General features: G+C 58.1%; 1 protein-coding gene across 1 annotated transcript in view; it reads left to right on the forward strand.

The window, feature by feature from the left end:
- The first annotated feature begins 1346 nt into the window (after positions 1 to 1346).
- LOC130198513 (semaphorin-6D-like) overlaps positions 1347 to 1658 on the forward strand; it is a 22294-nt gene continuing 21982 nt past the window's right edge. The window contains exons 1-2 of the mRNA XM_056421692.1: positions 1347 to 1382; positions 1451 to 1529. Of these exons, the coding sequence (XP_056277667.1) occupies positions 1347 to 1382; positions 1451 to 1529 (115 nt within the window). The remainder of the gene's footprint in view (positions 1383 to 1450; positions 1530 to 1658) is intronic.

The raw sequence follows: 1658 nt of genomic DNA on the forward strand, positions 1-1658 counted from the left end.
CAGGCTGATGATTCAGCAGAGCAGACACAGTGGAGTGGATGGTGTCCACAGCTTCCTCAGCGTCAGCTGATGGCGGCACGTACACGACAACCAAAATGGCGGACGTGAACTCTCTCGGCAAATAGTACGGGCGCATCCCCACGGCCAACAGTTCAATGTTCGACAGAAGCGCCCTTCACGCACACATGGTCCGGATGGCACCACCGTTCATTCACATAAACAGCGATCCCGCCCCCCCTCTTCTTACCGCTCTGTGTAGCGTCTCTGTCAGCCCGAACAGTCCTGAGCCGGGCAGACGCCGTGATCCGGATATTCCGCGTGTAGCCACGTCTCAGTGAAACACAAGAGACTGCTCACGGAAGATCCTCTCGGTCATTACCAGCACGAGCTCATCCGTCTTATTCGCCAAAGACCTCACGTTCCCCGTTATGATCGACGGTACCGAGGGTTTGTATCTCCTCGTTTTAGCCCTCCGCTTGACGCCAGATCTGCAGCCGCGAGCCCTTCTCCGTAGCTCCAGCGGGATCACAGGTCTGTCTCAGGCAGAAGCTTCGCCTGCACAGCGCGATCAGCTGAGCGCGCGAGTAGACGACAGTCCCCATCATTGTTTTGCTGTGGCTCTCCCGCGATAGTCACGAAAAGTGAACAACAAAAGCCACAGTAGAATTATCGAAAAAAGTAGTTATGGTCCAGTGTCCGACCGTAACTAAGACAAACGTGAAAGAAAAGAAAAAGAAAGAGAGAGGAAAAGTGCAAAAAAAGACAATAAGGTAAAAGCAAAACGCCACTACTGAAACAAGCAGCCGTTGGCACAGCGCTTCCCCCAAGAGAGAGAGAGAGAGAGAGAGAGAGAGAGAGGAAGAGAGGGAGGAAGAGAGAGACAGAGACAGAGAGAGAGAGAGAGACAGAGAGGGAGGAAGAGAGGGAGAGAGAGGGAGAGAGAGAGGAAGAGAGAGAGAGAGAGGGAGGAAGAGAGAGAGAGAGAGAGAGAGGAAGAGAGACAGAGAGACAGAGAGAGACAGAGAGGGAGGAAGAGAGAGAGGAAGAGAGAGAGAGAGACAGAGAGAGAGAGAGAGAGGGAGAGAGACTCTTTCATCTCCTCCTCCTCTTCTCCCTCCACCCCCCTTCACTGTGACCTCCTCTTTTCCTCTCCAATGTGACCTCCTCCCCCGGTCTAATGCTCGTCTCCTCTCCTAGGCGTGCGGCGCCCCCTGGAGGCCGAGCGGCTCCCCTACACGCTGCTGCTGGCCTGCGTGCTGCTGGCCTTCCTGCTGGGCGCCGTCTCCTCCGCCTCCTGGTGTCGTGTTGCGGCGGCGCGGCTCGGGAGAGACGAGGAGGCGCACGCCATGTCGCTGAGGACGCCCGCCAAGCTGCAGCAGGAGGTGGGCGGAGCTCTGGAGGAGAAGGAGCACTGAGACACCAGGCTCTGAAACTTCTTCTCCTCCTGCAGGAGGACCAGCTGGGCGTGTCCACGCTGAGGATGTACAGCTCCTTCATCCCCCCCGGGCTCCGGGCCCTCAGCCTCCCAGGTAGATCCTCATTGTTGTCTCTAGGCTCCCACCCTGGGCGGCTCTACGGGCCCTGACCTCTGATGACCTCTGTCCCAGGCGGACGGCGAGCTGTCCGGCCTGCCCACGCCGGCCTCCAGCCCGGAGCCG

This window comes from Pseudoliparis swirei, chromosome 1 (genome assembly GCF_029220125.1).
Source record: "Pseudoliparis swirei isolate HS2019 ecotype Mariana Trench chromosome 1, NWPU_hadal_v1, whole genome shotgun sequence".
In the NCBI taxonomy this organism is placed as follows: domain Eukaryota; kingdom Metazoa; phylum Chordata; class Actinopteri; order Perciformes; family Liparidae; genus Pseudoliparis; species Pseudoliparis swirei.